This window comes from Gracilinanus agilis, chromosome 4, assembly GCF_016433145.1.
Source record: "Gracilinanus agilis isolate LMUSP501 chromosome 4, AgileGrace, whole genome shotgun sequence".
NCBI classification, from domain to species: Eukaryota; Metazoa; Chordata; class Mammalia; order Didelphimorphia; family Didelphidae; genus Gracilinanus; species Gracilinanus agilis.
Window position 1 is genome coordinate 520,887,945 of NC_058133.1, and position 16,692 is coordinate 520,904,636.

At 51.9% G+C, this 16,692-nt stretch overlaps 1 protein-coding gene across 1 annotated transcript in view; it reads right to left on the bottom strand.

Annotated features, from left to right (window-relative positions):
- Positions 1-16,692, bottom strand: part of PCNT (pericentrin) — a 104,303-nt gene that overhangs the window by 27,429 nt on the left and 60,182 nt on the right. Inside the window, exons 25-34 of the mRNA XM_044675701.1 lie at positions 15,803-15,925; positions 15,666-15,686; positions 13,847-14,053; positions 11,888-12,061; positions 11,285-11,437; positions 2,643-2,880; positions 1,888-2,582; positions 1,437-1,463; positions 1,103-1,165; positions 788-967 (exon numbers count right to left, since the gene is read on the bottom strand). Of these exons, the coding sequence (XP_044531636.1) occupies positions 788-967; positions 1,103-1,165; positions 1,437-1,463; positions 1,888-2,582; positions 2,643-2,880; positions 11,285-11,437; positions 11,888-12,061; positions 13,847-14,053; positions 15,666-15,686; positions 15,803-15,925 (1,881 nt within the window). The remainder of the gene's footprint in view (positions 1-787; positions 968-1,102; positions 1,166-1,436; positions 1,464-1,887; positions 2,583-2,642; positions 2,881-11,284; positions 11,438-11,887; positions 12,062-13,846; positions 14,054-15,665; positions 15,687-15,802; positions 15,926-16,692) is intronic.

Below are 16,692 nucleotides of genomic sequence, written 5' to 3' on the forward strand. Positions count from 1 at the left end.
GAAACCCCAAAGGGGACGGAGGGTCACTTCTCGTTAGAGGGCTGGCTAGGAGGCTCAGGGGAGACAGCACTGGGCTGGAAGCTAGGAGGTCCTGGGGTCCGATCTAGCCTCAGACACTTCCTGCTACATGACCCTATTTGCCCAGCCCTCGCTATTCCATCTTATGAGTGGTTACTAAGACAGAAATAAGGCTTTAAAGAATTTTTTTTAAGCTAGCGGCCAAGATGTGCACGAGGAGGAAGGTTTCATCCCTGGGGGGTCCCTCCAGACTGAAGTCCCTGGTCAAGTCCCTGCCCCTCCAAGGGTAAGAATAAAAACTGGGGAAATGTTTAGAGAAGATGGAGGGAGTGCCAAACAGGACGGCGGGCTCAAAGCATTCAGAAATGCCGGGCCTTTAGGCATAGACTCTTGAAGGTCACCTGAGCTTGGCTCTTGAGACCAGGGAGGAGGAGGAGGCTGGGTGGCTCAGTGCTCGGAGGGCTGGCCCTGGAGTCAGGAAGATCTGGGTTCAAATTTGACCTCGGACACTTGGTAGCCTGTGTGGCTCTGGGCAGTCACTTTACCCATCTACCTCAGTTTCCTCTATTGTAAAAGGGGGATCCTGATAGCACCTGACTTGTCATGAGGATAGAATGTGATAGAAATAGCCTAATGCAGGCTTGTTCCCACCCAAGAGGGAGGGCAGGGTCGGGGCTGGTCACCGCTGAGGTAAAGAGGGGACAACCTCGTCGGGAGGCCTCAGGCAAAGCTCCTGTTGGCCTTGCCTCCAAGGTACCTTCATTCTCGCTACCAGTTTGCTGCTGTCCTCTGTACCCATCTGCATCTTATTTTTCATAAAGAGTAACTCAGACTCCAGCTGTTTCTGACAGACTGTCAAGACTGAAATGCCATTTTCCTTGCTCTCGAGGCCTGCCTCTTCCCGGCTGCCTGGGGCCTGGGTGCCCAGAGACCGATTCTCAGCTAGGTTCTGGAGTAAACACAAGAACGGAGAGCATGCATTAAGGAGGAGAAATCGGGGCGGCGATTCTCACCCCAGAAGAGGAGGGCCAGGACCCGGGCATTCTGGGGTCAGACCAATAGCCTGATCTCTTCTGGCCGGCACCCAAAGGGCGGGAAACAGCCGCAGGGCCCCCGAGAGCCCATGATCCAGAGAGAGGAAGGCTGGCTAGAGATGGCGAGGGACAGCGAGTGGGCAAGAGGAGACTCCCAAAGAGGGAGTTAAGCCCCAGGCTCCGATCGCAGCAGCTCAGGCAGAACTCTCCTGCTAGTGGCTGGCCATCGGAGTCCCAAAGCTGCCTTTTCCCTGGTCTCCTGCCTAAGTGGCCCAGCAGAATGGCCAGGCCCCCAAAGCTGCTCTAGAACAAAGGAAAGAGAGCCGGGCCCTTTGAATAGCCAGAGAAGGAGCCTCCATCGGAGCACAGCTGCCCGTGCCTCACCGTACAGTGCAGGGGGCCTGGGGGGTTCTACCAGGAAGGTACAGGCAGTTGGGCTTCAAGGAAAAGAGAAAGTCTGTCAGCTCCCCCTTTGCCCTATGACCCACAGAGAATGAAGAGGAACCTGACCTGAAGCTCACTATAAGGCCTCAGTGACCTAAGCTGAGTGGCCACTGGCCTGAAAGGCCTCCCAGCAATAGCCTTTTCCTGCTGGAGGAAGGGGAGACAAGAGGCAGGTTCAGAACTGCCAGAAGAAGGGACTGGTCCCTGCCCCAACCTGGGGCAAGCCAAGAGCTGAGGTGAAGCTGGGCCAAGGCCCTCAGCCACCTTCAGAGCCGGCACTCCCGCTGCCTCCAAGGCTGATGGGAGAAAAGGTACCTCAGACCACATCCCAAAGGCCTGCGACTTGTGCCTGCCTTCTTTTGGACATGACTTCTCGTAAAACAATGCCTACCAGTCCGCGCCCGCCCCACTGCCCCTGAGGAGCAGCAGTGGGCTCCCATGGCCCTGGGTCCTCATCAGACTCTTCCTCCGTGGTGGTGGCAGCACAGAGCCCTTCCTGAGAGGCCCGAATGCCACCCTGACGCTCCTGAGAGGGAGCCGGAGCTCCAGACTGAAGCCGCCCAGGCCCCTGTGTCCTGGGCACACGAAAAGCGTCCTGTTGCATCAAGTTCTTCTGGATTTGCACTCGGCACTGGGGCCCACAAGCCTGGTGCTGATCGAGCTCCATCTGGTAGGTGACCAGCCTCTGGCTGAGGGCCTGCAGCTTCAAGTTCAGGCCGACACACTGAGCACGAAGCATCTGCAGCTCTGGGGGCTCGTGGGAGGCCGCCGGACGCTTCCTTTCCAGCTCCTTCTCGAGGCGAGAGCAGGCTAGCACCAGTGCCTCCAGCTCAGCCAAAAGCGTCCTCTTTTCTTTGTTCAGAGCCTCCAGCTCAGCCTCCTTTTGGCGTACAGCAGCCTTCCACCGCCGGGCCAATGAGGCCATTCTCCTGGCTTCAGCCTCCTTCAGAGTCAGCTGCTCTGCAGAGGCCTCACGGACGCTGTGCAGCTCCTGCTCGAGGGCAGCCACACGCAGCCGGAACTGGCTCTCCTCCTCCAGGAGCTGGCCCAGGCGCTCCTTGGCAGCCAGGAGAGCCCCGAGCTCATCTGGAGGCAGAGGTGTTGGCGGCGGCAGCCTCTCCTCGCTGTCCTGGAGAGAGGTGAGACCCTGGGCGAGTTCGCGCTGGAGGTTCTCCGCCTGGGAGCCATCAGAGTCTCCCTGGCTATCGCTGACCTCGTGGACCACAGGCCCCAGCATGGAGAGCTCCTTCTGGAGCTTCTCGATGACCTCGTGAAGCTGCTCAATCTCTTCAGCCTTGTCCGCTCTGAACCGCTCATGATTCTCACACAGATTGTCAACGATGGCTTTTAGCTCTTCTATTTCTGCGCTTTTGTCTTCCATCACCTGAGTAGAGAGCAAACCGCACAGGCAGATTAGTCTAAGGCCTCCTGAGGACAGGCGGATAGAAGGAAGAAGACCCAGGCCCTCCGGAGCCAAGCCAGCGTGGGGCCCGCCCACAAAGGGACTCGGGGAGCAGAACCCAGTGCCAGAAGGTCCCCGAGAGCCGGGCACTTTCGTCAGAGCTAAGGAAGGAGAGAAGAAGATGAGAAGAAGCTGGAAAAAAGGTCGAGACAGTCAAGAAGAGAAGAAAAGAAGCAGAGAGGAGTCCCGCAGCCCCCCCAAGGCCAGCCCCATTCGCCCCAGAATACCAGAGGCAGGCAAGACCGAGAGCAAGGAGAATAGCAGAAGGACAAGAAGAAAGGCAGGCCAATGAGATCACGGTGGGGGAGGGACCCATTCATTCTCCAGACTCACAAAAAGAAAGTCCGAGGGAGTTTTAATATAGAATTCTGGGTTCGCTGCAGAGTTGGGAACAAAATGAACTGATACACGGGGCAGATTTTTTTCTTGGTCTCCTCAATGGCCATCAAAGAGGAGGCTAAAAAAAAAATCTTGGCAACTCTGCAGGGCAGGCTAGGTGGCTCAGTGGATAGAAAGTCAGGCCTAGAGAGGGGAGGTCCTGGGTTCCAATGTGGCCTCAGACACATCCTGTTGTGTGAGCCTGGCCAGTCACTTAATCCTCACTGACTAGCTCTTACTGCTCTTCCGCCTTGGAGCCAAAGCATGATGTTGACTCTAAGACAGAAGGTGAGGGTTTAAAAAAACATAACTAGAGAATGTGAAGGTATAAAAGGTACATCTGATTGGACGGGAGAGGCTGGCTGAAATGTGAGAATATTTAGTGTGAGTGCGTGTTGATCCTTCGTAAAATTGCCCTTTGGTTGGAACTATCCCTGGTTCGTGAGACCAGCAAAAATGACCACACAATGAACCCAGGCAAGATTACTGAATGCTTCCCCTTCCCCAGCAGAGCCCTGGGCCCCAGCTGACAAAGCACCCCGAAGCCATCAGGCAGGAGGACGGAGATGTACAAAAACTGACCCAAGGAGTAGCATTTCAACAGCTCCAAACTCTAGGTGGTTTACAAATATCCTCCAGGGGACAGATCTGGAGGCAACAGGAGCGGATGGATCTGTCTCCTCCTTGTCCTAGATCCCAAGCTACCCTGGCCACAGGTGGAGGGATCCACACTTCCTCCGCTTTGCCACCACCAAGCACTCCCCTCCCCACAATCCCCAGGAAAGTCAGCAGGGCCCAGAACAGGGAATGATGCTTTGAGCAATAGTGGCAGAGAGAGTTGTCTCCTCGCTCCCCCTCCCCCATCCTGCCCCCAATCTCAGGGAGCTTTGTTTGACACCCAATTGTCATGGCATATTCCTCTAGGCCAGAGGAGAGGATGATGGTGGCCCATCTCTGGAGCCTCACTGTCTGGAGAGCCCAACCCCAGGAGCCCTGCCAGGGGGGGAGGAGCAGAGAATGTGGGGCCTTTCCAGGAGATTTCAGAACACAGAAAAGGGTATCACCTGGGCCTCCACTGCGTGTGCTACCTCCTGCTGTAAATCCTTTATCTGCTCATTCAAAGAAAGAATCTCCTTCTCTTTGCTTTGTAGAAATGCCTGTGAAAATCAAAGACAGGGCTGTTGGAGGTGCGCCCTCAAGGGCAAGCCCTTGGCCAGGCTGGAGACATGCCAGACTCACCACGTGATCCTGGCACAATGATATAACCCAAAGTGATGCGGACTAGAGGGAATCTTGCTGCTAGCTCTGGCCAGGGCAGCACGAAGGACACCTTGTTAGGGAGGCCGGCCCAAGGAGCCAGCACAGCGGGACCCGAGGGCCAGAGGGCACAAGCCACAGAAGGGCCCTGAGCAGGCTACAAGGTGCCCAGACACCTGAGGGAGAACAGGGCCACTGGAGCTCACATCTGGCCCGGGGCTGACCACATGGGTGCGTGGTGGGCATCAGGGTCCCCCAGTACACCCCAAATTCCTAGAGACACCACAAGTCAAAGATTACAAAAGGAATTCACCTTGTAGGGCTAGAAACTGAACATAGGATCCTCTTCCTAGCCTTAAGATAAGGGTCTGAGCATGAGGGGATGCCTCTTGTTTACATGTCCAACACGACTAACAGCCGCCTTTATGATCAGCACGTCATAAATGATGTGTGCTGATGTTTAAGCCGCAGACCCAAAGGCACCTGTTCTCCCTTGATCGTCCCCGCTTGTTCCCATGGTTCATCCCTTCCCCATCTTTCCTCTCCATCCCTTTAGGATAGAAAAATGCTGAACTTTTCTCTGTTCAGGGAGGCAGCTGGTCCTGCACGCTGCTCCTGACCATTCAAGCTAAATAAATCTCTTTAAAGGGTTTCCACCAGAGTCTGTCATTCTTGAAAGGGTGCCCTCCCCAGCCCAGGCCCCCCACAACAGGTGGATCACTGCACTGGGTCACGAGGCAGAAGGCCCACAACCAGGAGTCTTGCCGAATGCTCCCCACATCTCTTGCTGAGACCATCTTCAACCAAGAGCTGTGAAGAAGGGTTTCGCTAAGGAAGCTTGACCTAGCCAGCTTTCTGTAGAGCAAGAGTACTTGGAAGCAAGCACCTCCTCAGTGCCCTTTGCCTCGCTGACCAGGGAGTGGAGGCAGGGACTCTTCCAGAACCCTCCTTCTCCTCATTCCTGGGCAGCTGCATTCATTTCATTGAGGCCTTCTTTGGCTTCTTCGCCCCCAAGCTGCGCTCCCAGTCCTGCTCTCCAGCCTTCTTTCAGGGATTTCCTTTCCCTGTCTGACTTTAAGCTCCTCAGGACGGCACCTGGCACAATAAGGGAGACTCCAGGCCAACCTGCTTTCTTAAACCAATTCTCACACCCTTTATGAAATTCAGCTTCATAGGTGACCTCGCTCATCAATTCTTACTTAGCAGAATGAAGAAGCCTGGGAAAGGCCCTTCCCCAAAGCTACTCAAGCTACAACAGGGAGACCCACCTGGTTGGTTTTTGAAAGATTCAACTTTCAGGCCTTTTGGGCTGGGTGACCCTGGCAAGTCACTTAAAGCCATTGCCTCACCCTTCCTGCTCTTCTACACCAGGCAGATACACAGTATCTTGCAGCTTCCACAGTGAAGGATCAGAAGGCTTGGAATGTTATTTGGGAAGTAAGAGAAGTAGGTCTACCATCAAGAATCATGTACCCATCAAATCAACCTGACTATACTCTTTCAGGGCAAGTATAGGCATTTAATAAGAGAGAAGCTTCCAGAGAATTCCTGAATAAGAGATCAGACTTCAACGGAACACTTGATATCCAAACACAAAATTCAAGAGAAGCATAAAAAGCCAAATAAGAAAGAGAAAAAAATGGAAGGAATTCAGTAAGGACAAATCATTTTATTCCTATATGGAAAGATGATATCTGTAACTCTTAAAAATCATCATTATCATAGTAGTTAGAAGCATGCAAGGAGGGTGTGGAAGTGAGATGCCAAGAAAACAGAACTAGGGGTGAAAAAGAGGATAGTACTAAGAGAAATGGGAAGAGAGAAGTAAAATGGGGTAAATTATATTACATAGAGGTGGGGGGGGGGGAGACAAATACAATAAAAGAAGGAGGGAAAGGGCAGTGACTGGTAATACTTGAACCTTACTTTCACTGGAATTGGCTCAGAGGGAAGAACAGCCAAATTCATTGAGAATCACAATCTTATCTTACCCTCTAGAAAAGTAGAAAAGGAATAAGAAGGGAGGTGACAGAAAGGGGAGTAATATAAGGGTGGGGGGAAGTGAGGAGACTGATTAAAAGCAAAACAATGGAGGGGAGGAAAAGAGTGAAAGGAGAAAGGGCAGGATTAAAAGAGGAAGTTGAAATAGAGGGGAATACACAGATGGTAATCATAACTGGGAAAATAAATGGGATGAACTCACCCATAAAACAGAAGCAGTTAGCAGAATGGATTAAGAACCAAAATCCTACCATGTGTTGTTTACAAGAAACACATTTGAGGTATTTGAGGTAAGTAGACACACACAGGGTCAAGGTAAGAAGCTGGAACAGATTCTATTGGGCCACAACTGAGACAAAGAAGGCAGAAGTAGCAAATCATGATCTCAAATAAAACTAAAGTAAAATAGATTTGACTAAAAGAGACAAGGAAGGTAATTACATTTTGATAAAAGGAAGCATAGGTAATGAAGAAATATCATTACTCAACATATATGCACTAAATGGTATAGCATCTAGATTTTTAAAGGAGAAACTAAAGAAGCTTGAGGAAATAGACAGTAAAACTATACTATTGCAGGACCTCAACCTTCCCCTGCCAAAATTAGATAAATTGAACCAAAAAATAAATAAGAAGTAAGGGAAGTGAATGAAATTTTAGAAAAATTAGAGCTAATAGATATCTGGAGAAAAGTGAGTAGGGATAAAAAGGAATATACCTTCTTTTCAGCAGCACAAGGTACATATACAAAGATTGAGCATGTCCTAGGACAGTGATGGGCAAACTATGGCCTGCGGGCCATATGCAGCCCCCTGAAATGTTCTATCCAGCTGCACAACATTCTTCCTAATCTGACGAATACAAGTAGGATACAATACAAGGAAACTTCAAAAGAGTTGTCTTAGAAACAGATTGACAGAGGAGCATTTCCTTTCCTTTGGCCCCTCTTTAAAAAGTTTGCCCATCAGTGTACTAGGGCATGAAAACATCACAATCAAATGCAGAAAAGCAGAAATAATAAATGCAACCTAAAGAGAGGCCTGGGTGGGTGAATGGTGTACAGAGTTCAAATGAGTCTTGGACTGGAAAGAGAACAAAAGGGAGCCAATCAGAAGGGGCCAAAGAGGGCAGCAATAAAGGACACTCTATGTGCCCTCAGCAAGTGCAAATGAACTTTGTCTCAGCTCAGTGGAACAAGGAGACAGTCCTTTCCCTCTAAGAGCTCCCACCCTCACAGGGGAGGCACCAAGCAAACCAATATGCCCAAACGAGTTGCCTTACACAGGTTGGATGGGGAGTCATTAACAGCCTTGGAATGAGGAGGGTCTGATGTTTAAAGACAGTGGGGAAGTAAGTGGTCAGAGGAGAAGGGAGAGTGTCCCAGGCCTGGGGGATGGCCAGAGTCCCTGGATCAAGAGGCAGGAAGGAGGGGCTGGGTGAGGAAGGAGTCTGAAGACCAGCCAAGCAGTTGCAGGGAAGTAATTGGGCAGGAAGAGGAGAAAGGACTGCCTTCCAAGTCACAAGGCCCCATTGAAAGCAGCCACTATCTAGAAGACAACAGGCAGACAAGAAAGTCATCACAGAATACAAACAGGACAGAGAAGACACTTGGGCGAGCCAATGTGAGTCAATGAGTCTGCTCTATTCCCACAAAATTCAAGATTTCCTCCTCTGAGAATGGTGCCCAGAAGCTTCTGGAGGGCAGCATCTGTTTTAGGTTCTCGACATTCTTTGAACTCTGCTGGCTTGGTGCCAGGCACATTGTTGGCACTTCATAAACACTTGCTGAGTATGGAACACCTGAAAAAGGACAGGCCGGCCTGAGTTTCTCCTGGTAGTCCAGGGGCATTCTGGAGGCATACAGGCTAGACATCTATTCATGAAGCACCTTGGTTGAGTGGCAAGGACAAATGCCTGGGTGCTAAATGAGAGGATGGTCTGGTGAACTGAGAATCACACGGTCAGAGATCTCTGCTCTTCCACCTGCCGCCATCTATGGGCTCTGGCCAACTGCCCAAACGTACCCATGTCCAGTATGCCCTGAAGCTTTTGCCTTTTGCCTGTCTCGGAAGCCACTGTCTAAACTCAGTGCCTCCACCTGTTCTCCTCCCTACTGCACTCCATCTCCTAAAGCAGGGATCGGCAACATTGGCTCTTGAGCCATATCTGGCTCCACCTCCCAACCGGCCAGTCCGGGCAGAGCCCCAGGATGTGCCCAGGGGGCCCTTCAGCCTCCGCCTCAGATTCCAGCACCTTCCGCCTCCATCCTCCTCCTTCCGCAGGCGTTTATGGCTCTCATGGCCAAAAAGGTTGCCGACCGTTGTCCTAAAGTAAGCTTGCTTTCAAGCATGCTTTCCAAACTTATTGTCCCACTAAAGTGCTCCCTCTGAGGTGAGCCTCAGTATCTCTCTGTTCTTAGCCTTCTGGAGCTCGGCAGGGCCTGACCCAAGTGACTACTCTGTTCTCTTCAATGGTCTCTTCCTGGACACTCTTTATTCTCTCCTCCTGCTATATTGACCACGACTACCGAAGTCCAGAGACTTCTGTGGGGTGTTGGAGGAACAGCAGCATACCTGAAGTCAGGACAACATGAGTGCCAATCCTGCGTCAGACACACTTCCTAGTTGTGTGCCCATGGGCAAGCCACCCAAGCTCCTTGAGCCTTGGCTTCCCCTTCTGCCAGAATGGGGGTCCTTCTAGCTGCCGAGGATCACATGTGCTGCCCATACACAACATGCTTTCTAACATGGCAGTCATTGCCCTGAGCTGTATCTTCATCACTCACATCCTGGCTCCCCACTCTGTGCCCCAGGAGCCCAATCATGCTCCCTCTGCTGAAGACTCCCAGGTCTAAGCAGACGGCTCTCAGTCTTCCCCAAAGAGAACGTTCTCCTGAAGTTCTGGCAGCATCTCAAATCCGGAATGTCATCTTCTCTGCCCCCGCCAGCCCCAACCCCACACAAACACATCCTCCATCTAGGCCACCTCCAGATCTTCCTGCTTCCAAGAAGGACACTCGCCCCTTGCCAAGGCAGCCAAGTTCAACACCTCGGAGCCCTTGACTCCTCCTCATCGGGCACACCCAACACTTGTCCCAAGAGGGGCATACCTGGGCAACCTCCCCCCACCTCCAGCCCCCACCAGACTCAGGCTCTCTCCTAGATTCTCTCAAGAGATTCCCAGATTCTATCGTCCTCGTGCCACACCACTGCCAGCAGCGGGGGGGTGATGTACTCAAGAGGACTCAGTGCCCCCACAGGTGCCAATTCTGCCCTGGGGTGAGGGGGCAAGAGGGAAGAATTCAGGCCCAGGGAGGGGTCCTGGATAGACCATACCCAGACTCCCATGGTCAGCTTTGGGGAGGACACTGAGATGTTGGAGTGTGATGCCCCTGAGTTCATGTCCCATGACTACTAGTGTTCAAAGAACTAGGGACAGGGAGCAGCTAGGTGGCTCGGGATGGAGAGCCAGGCCTGGGGACCAAAGGTCCCGGGTTCAAATCTGTCCTTAGACCCTTCCTAGCTGGGTTACCCTGCAAAAGTCACTTAGCCCCCACTGCCTAGCCCTTACCACTCTTCTGCCTTGGAATCGATACATAGTACTGATTCTAAGACAGATGATAAGAGGTTAGAAAAAAGAACTGGGGATGGCGCCTAAGAATAAGTCTTAAAGGCTTAGGAAGGAATGCAAGCTACCCTCCAGGATCTGGAGGTTTTTCACAGGGAAGACACCCAAGACCTAATCTGCCTGTTCCCTGAGGGCACCCCAAGAAAAAAAAAGTCAAAGGGAGGGCTGGTGCTCAAAGCCCATCGTGGGAGCCGGCCCCTTTTGTTCTCCACCCTCCACTCTCAGAGTTCTGCAGAAGCAGAATGGGCCATGTGAGAGGGAGCCGGGGGGCCCTCCTCAGGGTACAAGCAGGGGCAGACTTCTCCCAGTGTTCTAAGGCACATCGTCACGAGGACAGTCCGAGCTAGGTGGCACAGAGGAGAAAACGAGGCCTAACATCTGTCCCATGAGGGAAAGGCAGGCGGCACGCTCTCTGCCATGGGCTCAGGAAGATGCTCGCTCCAGGAGGGCTCTGACTAGCCGGCTGTGCAAAGCTTATGGTGTCTATGAATGCTGCACAGGTGGCAAGCCAAAAACTCCATGTAAACTGCGAATTCTTCTCCAAGCAACTGCACAGCTACTAGATTCCCCCGCGGCTGCCCACAGGTCATCTCATTTGTCCTCAGGTGGGACAGCAGGCCCAAGGTGACTTCCCACGGCTGCCGCCGCTGCACAGAGAACTTGGGCCCTGACCCTCTTCTCTCCCTCCCACGCGCTCAGCTTAGCTGACGCCTCCAGCTGGTATTCCTTGTCTGCCTAGACCCTAGCACTGCGGGCCACATGCCTACTGCAGGCTGAATCCATGCTAACAACTCTGGATGCCCAGGACCACCTGTGAGGCTGGCAGTGCCCGCCTGCCCAAGAACTGACCTGCTCACAATTCCCCCTAAAAGAAATGGCAGAGCCCAGATCTGGCCTCAGGGCACGCCACTCTTCCCCTCCGAGGGGCTGGCGAGTAGAGAATCAGTGTGCCGCCATTACGCACAGCAGAGGCACGGTCTGGCACCCAAGTTGGAAGATGCCATGCTAGCAGGCCTGGCCCTGCAGCTGGACCTGCCCAGCACAAGGTTACTTCTGAGGTTACCTTCAAGTCGGCATTCTCTGCAGAAAGCTCCTGGATGCTGCCGCTGATCTGGCGGTTCTGAAGAGCTAATTCCAAGTTCAGCTGCACAATTTCCTCACTTTTACTTGTCAGATTCTTCTTAAGTTCTCCTAGCTCTTCCTCCAAGCTCCGCACCTAGGACACAGAAGCAAGAACACAGCGCCGTGGTAAAGCAGGGCCTGGATGGAGTCCCAAAGAGAAAGGGCATTATTCTGTTCCCGGTGAGTCGGGGGCCACGACACTCAGCAGGCCCAGGTGACCTGCAGCCCCAGGCTGCGCCCAACCCGAGTCCCCGGGACTCCACCCTCCCCAAGTATGTTAGTGTGTGGTGGCCCTGTCGAAGGTTCTGCCACAGCCAGAATGACCCTTCTTGAGGGCTTTGCCACAGCCAGAATGACTGAGGCTGCACTGGGAGTGTGACACCCTTCTCCCACCACCCCCAGGACTGTGATGTGTCGTGGCCTTGTCGAAGGCTCTGCCACGGCCAGAATAAAGGAGGCTCCACCAATGGGCCCATTATCAGGCATTCCAAGGGCTGCGGGCAGATGGGCGCCCTCCCCAGTTACCCATGTTCTTTCTGCTCACCTCTCTCGCTTTGATGAGGAGAGCAGCCTGCTCTGCTCTTAACTGTTCCCTGAGATCCTCCTCACTCGGGCTGCCCTGAATAGGTTTTAAATGTTTTGCTTCATCCAGTTTTGACTGTAATGTGGAAATCTGGATCAAGTTATTCATCTGCTGCTCCTGCAAGGCCTCTTTATCCTGACCAAAGAAGGGAAGGCAGTTGGGAGTTAATGAGGAATCCAAGCCCTTGGGTCAAAGACAGCCCCAGCCAGCACAGCGCTGACCACTCACCTTCCAACTGTGCCTATCCAAAAGGTACCCAAACCAGCAGATCAGTGGAAGGGCATAAAGCCCCAAACAGAAATTACACTGGGAAGAATTCTTTGGTAAGATTTGCTAGGAAAATGGGAAAGGAATAGCAGAAATGAGGCTCATGATATTGTATCATTCCTTCAGAACAGACACAGGCCCTAAACACTGAGGGCAGCTGCTCTAAAAGGGAAAAGAAGCGGCTGGTGGGGGCCATGGGAAAAGGGGCAGGTTCTTATCCAACCAAGGCATGTCAGGCAGTTGGAAAGGACAACCCAAATAATGAAAAGCATTTCAACAGGCATCTCATTCCATGAAAGAATCAGCAGACAGCCTTCTGGGACTCCAACCAAGTGTGAAAATGGGATTAATCCTACCCTACCCTTTTCTATTTGTAATCACCCAAAGCATAAACACCACCACTTAATCTTCAAGTGGGAGAGGTCTGTGACCCACCTGTGCAAGAGTGGGTGACAGATCAGAATTGACTGACTGCCCCCTGGGCGGTCCTAAGTAAAGCCTTTGTTGTAATTGGTACACGTGAAATGGGAGGAAGGCACAGGAAGGGAAGAAAGAAATGGTCTTAATAAACTGCAAGAACTTCCGGGGAGCTGGCTCTCTTCGGCCTTGAACTGGACCTGGAGGAGCTCTGGCTGAGACCTTGGACTTGGCGAGACTGTTCTTAAATCTCTTCCTTAGAACTACCACATGGTGGGTGAAAAAAGACTCCCCTCTTTAGCTTCCACGGAGGTAATAGCGTCCCTTGACTGGGAGGCGGCCCTATGGCTAAACCCCTTGTTAACTGACTTTAGGCCCTCCGGCTGGGGCCTCTGGAGTCCTGCCGGAGTAAAGCCAGGACTTGAGCACATAATCTAGTTCGTTAAGCTGGATCTCTTACCCTGCCCTCTTCTCCTTTCACTCTCTCCTATATTTTATAAATAAGTTGCTAAAAATCATTTTAGAATTGATATTTATTCAATTGCTGGCAACTAGTCTGTTTTAATATTCAACCAACCATTTTCCCCCCTTTATACAAGGGCATGTAGAGGAGATTCAATCAGGACCCTGAGGCAGGCAGTTAACCTAGGAGGAATGAGGCCCCGAAGGATACTTGTGAGGGGAGCTTTAGTGTCTCACCACCATGCCCTCTGTAGACAGCCATACTCTAAGAGGAAGATGAAAAGCGTTGAACAAAAGCCACGTGGTTGACCAATTTACAAACAATAAAGGGCGAATGTAAAGGACAGTCGCCCAGACTCTGCCTAAGTCTTCAAAGCTTCCACAACTAGAACAACATTCCAGACCTCCCGAGATCCTAGATGGACGTAAAAGCCATCACAAAGGAAATGTCTAGCCCAGGAGCTGAAATGGGAGCTCAACAGATGACCAATCTCAGCGCAGGAACAGGTCCTGTGCCACCCTTAGGGCACCAGAGAAACAGAGGTTACAAGAGATGCACAAGGTGAGCACATCCCATCTCCTTCGGACCTTGTAACGTCCAGGAGAGAGAGAATTCTGCAAGCATGGCGTCCTGGTCCACGCAAGGTAAGAAGACAGAACCGAGACCCTCTCATTCAAGGAGACTCAACGGAGGACGACGCCTCAGTGTCCATCACTGACGCGAGGTGCCTCGAGCCCATTCATTCCAGTAATAAGGAAAACAGATTTATTTACTTGTCTCAATTCTTTTCCAATTTTCTTCTGTTTCTCCAATTCTTCTTCAAGCCAGCTCACTTTTTTTCGGATTTCTGCATTAGCATCCTCTAGGTTTTTTATTTCATCTTTTTGGGCTAGGAGTTGTCTTTCTGCTAGCTCTTTCTTTATAACCAATTCATTTAATTCATCAATTTTTTCTCTTAATTTTCTTTGTAAAGATTCGACCTGAGAAAAGCAAAGGACATATATTTTTTTCCGTTTCAGAAGCAGGGACGGGCCTCTTCACAGTTATAGGTAACTGCTGCTCACATGAAAAAGGTCACCTTTTACATTTGGGAGGAGTTAGCCTAAGAAGGTTATATATATATACACACACACACATATATATATATACTCTGCAAAAACAAACTCCAAATTTCCTTTGGAAATATCAAAAGCCTCTTTGTTTCCTTTTTTAAGCCCCCCCACCACCACCTTAGTCTTAGTATCAATTCTAAGAAGAGCGGCAAGGGCTGGGCAATCAGGGTAAAGTGACTTGCCCAGGATCACAGCTAGGATATGCCTGAGGTCAGAGTTGAATCCTGTTAGGTCTGGTGTTCTTTCCACTGTGTTACCTAACAACCCTCTAAGTCCCTTAATGTCACACGAGGAAACTGAGGCTGAGACGTAGCGGTCACAGAGTATGATAAGGAGTAACAGCAGAATTTGAATACAGATTTTGACTCCAAATTCAGGGCTCTTCTCCACCCTAATTGGATAAGAAATCCCAGCAGAGCCCAACTGACTTCTGTCCCCAGGAAGAGATCAAACTTTAATTGCCAGGAAGGCTGCATCAACTAAGAGAATAATAAAAAAAAAAAGAAACCCAAGATTCTTTTTCCATGTGTCTGTGAATATGTACCCCCTTCTGAATACAGGAATTCTTCACTTGGGATCCAAGGACTTGGGTTTTTAAAGAACCACAAGGGCCGCCGTTCAATAGAACGATGCCCTCGGAACTCTCAAGTTTATCTGAAGCCCGGGGGCTTCCCCAGACTGCCAGGGGGCTCCGGGCTCCAGGAAAGGCTAAGGCTGCCAGCCAGACGAAGACAGGAGTGTTCACAAGTGAATTACAGTGTCAGGAAGGGAAAGGCTGGGCTGACCCTTCTGGGAGCCTCCCACAGACAGGACATGAAACTCTCTTCCAGTTGAGCTAATGAGGAGCCTCGGTCAAAGGAGGACCCCAAAACAGAGCTTGTGTTAGGGACTCTTGGAGGCTAAAGGGCATTAATGACCCAGTGGATGTATTCACTTTACAGCTAGCCAGGCCCGAGGGCACGCAGAAATGTGGAATTCAAGGGCAAAACCCCCTCGGAGAAAGTTCCCTGGGCCTGCTAACCTCCCACCAGAAGTCCAAAGTATTTCTCTCTCCAAAGCCTGACACCCACGAGGCGACGACGTCCCCAGACTTTTCCCTACTGCTCTGCTTCCTCAACTTTCCAAGCCCCTACAGCAGAGGCAGATGATGGGACCATGAAGGACTAACGGGATTTCGAGGGAGAAGCCGATGCTGTTATTTCATGCCTGGCAGGGAGCAGTGGCTAGTGTCAGTGTTGCCCACACAGGGTTCGGGTAAAATGAGATGAAGGCAATGAGGATGGGGACATCAGCCAAAGAAGGTGGTGGCAGCGGTGCTAGCGGGGCTGGGGAGCAAGGAAGAGGCACTGGGGACGGCGGGCCTAGACGTACGAAGCGAAGCAGAAACCCCAACCAGGAAACAAGCGGGCCGAGGAGACCAAACGGCTATGTGACAAGCAGAGGGGACGGGAACCCAGAGCCCGCACTACGTTATCCATACCTCAGGATTCAACTCAAAGCTCTGCCATGTTCACGATTGTGGAAAGAAAAAAAGAGAGAGATCATTGGAGGCAGGCGAAGCCTGTGCTGCCCCGCCGGCCCGGCCATCCGTCCGCCCTCCCTCCCAGCGCCTCTCACCTTGCTGTCCCGAGGCTCTCCCCAAGGCTGGCTCTTGGGCGGCTGCTGCTTCAGCTGGTCCTCGAGCTTCTGGATTTCCTGCTGAAACTCATCCCGCTCATGCTCACGTTCGATTGCTTGTTCCTGTCAGCAGAGGAAAGAGGGCCGTGACTTCAGGCACACGTCTCTAAGGGCAGCCTTTACCAGCGCTACGTCTGCGAAGAAACCGGCTCTAAAATGGGGCAGAAGGTTTGCCTTCGATGCTTTTCAAGTTGCCATTGGCGAGCCCTGAGAGATGCCTTGATGAGCACCAGGGCCCTGTCTGCACCGTGGATGCCAATGACAATGCTGAAAGCCTGGGAAGCAGAAATTGTGAATACTGCCTCTGCCACAGCATCCAGCTGATCTGCTAATACTTTCTTTCAGGGGGCACATGGAACTCAGACGGGCTTCCCCAAACTTAGCAAGCATGGTGGAGCTTTCTGATCTGGGGGAACCTCGGCTGCCTTCCCAGGGCTCCTGGCCCCTCCCCCTGTGCCCCGATTCAGTAAGGTCTGAGGACGCAGGAGCCTATTCAGGCTGCTGAAAGTCTACAAGCCACACAAATCAACCAATTCCCCATTTCCTGCCCCAGGAAATCTTGTTCATAACCTCTGTCTCTTGCTTGCCTCCAAAGCCATTCAGGAGCAGTCTGCTGGGCCAGGAACAGCCCAGCTAAAATCCCTCCCCAGCAAGCCCATCTCTCCTCCAGAGGGCCAGGGAGCAAGAAAGAACAGAAGGGGAGGGAAGGAAGAAGGGAGGAGAGAGGGAAGGAGGGAGGAAAGGAGGGAGGGAGGGGAGGGAGGGAGGGAGGAAGAGAAGGAAGGAGGGAGGGAGGGAAGGAGGGAGGGAGGAAGAGAAGGAAGGAGGGA